Genomic DNA, 2,142 nt, shown 5'->3' with positions numbered 1-2,142 from the left:
ATTAAAATAACCAAAGACTTAAACTACTTCAGTCTGTGTGCATTGAATTTATTTAATGAGTGAGTTTCACAATTTGAGTTGAATTACTGAAATAAATGAAACTGAAACTTTTCCACGACATTCTAATTTATCGAGATGCACCTGTATATATATATATGTGTACATTATAAACTATCTATCTATCTATCTATCTATCTATCTATCAACACACACACTGTATAGAAATATAAAACAATAAATATAAACATAAAAATTACATTTTTGACTTTAATATCACTGCTACTTTTTTCATCAATGCTCAAAAACCAATAAAGCTGATTTTTATACTGTTTATTAAGCAAAAACTTACTTTCAAAAGCTTAACACTTCTAAAGATAAGCCATAGTGTGTGTGTGTGTGTGTGTGTGTGTGTCACAGGGTTCGGATATTGAGACACTGGGGCCGGATAACGCCGGAGAGTGTGAGGATGGAGCGGTTAGCCGTGCTCCAGACGTACCTGATGGTGAGGATGTCATTCAAAATGAATAAAGACAAAGCTATTTATGTTGTTTTAGAGGTCAGGTTTTGTGGCATGAATTTAATGATTACCACTCAGGTAGAATGCAGTATTAGTGTGTGGTTAATCACGTGTGTCAGCACACAAACGCAAAAGGATGAATGTAATGTGTAAATCCAGAAGTGGTCAAACAAGTTTGAAATATTTGAGCTTGTTTTTTCAGCCAAGTGGGGTGAGGAGAGTTTGGGAGAGTCCTCACTAGATCTCACACTGAGAGATGAGGTGGCGGCGGAGGCGGAACCGGCCCGAGAGGTGCGATTAAACCTGAAAATGACCTCCTGGCATGTGTTATTGTTCTGCAGAGAGGATTTCTCCAGTAATCTGGCTTAAAGAAGTGGCATTGATGTGTTCTTGCAGGCGGGTGGAGAAGAACATGTGATCCTTTGCTCCTCCAGTGAGAACTCTGACATCATCATGCTGGCGGACTCTCGGGAGGCGGAGACTGACTCGTGGGAGGAGCCTGTTGCTAAGGAGGCGGAGGAAGCAGGAAGTGAGGAGCTCGAGGATCTCGGAAGCTCGTCGAGCAGCCAGTACACGTTTAGAGAGTCGGAGACGAGTGAGTGGAAAACGTGTTTTCATGCATATGAACACCACTGCAATGTTGTAATTAGCCGTGGGATTTTTTTAAAGTCTCACTTTACAAATTAAAGAAACGAATCATGTTGGAATTTATTTGGTATTGATCACAGTTGCGTTTTAATTGCGAATATTGATGGCAGAGTTTGGTTTGTATTCATTTTGTTTGTTGCTGAGAAAGATAGCATGCAAATCTAGGGCTATGTGATCAATCGAAATAAAACCCGAAATCACAATAAAGCTTAGTGCAGTTATCAAATTGCAAAGTCTGCGATATTTATTTAAATTAGTATATGTTGCGTTTTTCAGAATATGGCATCGTGTTCTTTTATACTCAAGCAGCTTATGTTTCGGTGTTTAATATTTGTTTAATATTTTTATGTAGCAATTAATAATAATAATAATTATTATTAATGATATCTAAATAAAAAAACAAATTTTTTATCCAAAAAAATAATAATAGCATCAAGCTTGTGTGACAAAACTACACAGCAATTATATATGGATATAAATGTGCAATTCTGAGAAAAAAATTCTGACTTGTGAGATGTTAAATTATGAGCTATAAACTCGAAATTGTGAGAAGTCACTTTTTCTCGCAATTATGTCTCTCAATTCAGACTTTTCTTACAATTTCTGTTTATATCTCGTAATGCTCAGAAAGTCAGACTCAGAATTGTGAGATTAAAAAGTTGCAATTACCTTTTTGAGTTTTTTATTCAGTGGAAATAAGTTGCCATACATTTCTACATATAATCCTTAATAATAATAATATGCTTAATTTTATTGAAAAAAAAGCAAAATATCTTAAAGTGCCCCTATTATGCCTTTTCGAATATTGCCTTTCATGCAGTGTGTCATGTAGCTGTAACATAAACTATCTGCAAAGTTGTGAAGCCGACAGTGCATGATAAATAAAGTTATTGTCTATCAAAAAAAAGAGTCGGCTTGCAATCGTCTAAACGAGTCGTCAGGAATTCGAATCTTATTCTGTTACGGCTCTACGTCAC

At 35.9% G+C, this 2,142-nt stretch overlaps 1 protein-coding gene across 1 annotated transcript in view; it reads left to right on the top strand.

The window, feature by feature from the left end:
- LOC107708294 (cell cycle progression protein 1-like) overlaps positions 1-2,142 on the top strand; it is a 15,129-nt gene that overhangs the window by 2,160 nt on the left and 10,827 nt on the right. Inside the window, exons 3-5 of the mRNA XM_016512482.1 lie at positions 418-502; positions 720-808; positions 914-1,112. Of these exons, the coding sequence (XP_016367968.1) occupies positions 418-502; positions 720-808; positions 914-1,112 (373 nt within the window). The remainder of the gene's footprint in view (positions 1-417; positions 503-719; positions 809-913; positions 1,113-2,142) is intronic.

This window comes from Sinocyclocheilus rhinocerous, unplaced genomic scaffold (genome assembly GCF_001515625.1).
Source record: "Sinocyclocheilus rhinocerous isolate Xijiao unplaced genomic scaffold, SAMN03320098_v1.1 scaffold4431, whole genome shotgun sequence".
In the NCBI taxonomy this organism is placed as follows: Eukaryota; Metazoa; Chordata; class Actinopteri; order Cypriniformes; family Cyprinidae; genus Sinocyclocheilus; species Sinocyclocheilus rhinocerous.
Note: the sequence above shows the minus strand (reverse complement) of the source record. Positions and strands in the feature narration are given on the sequence as shown.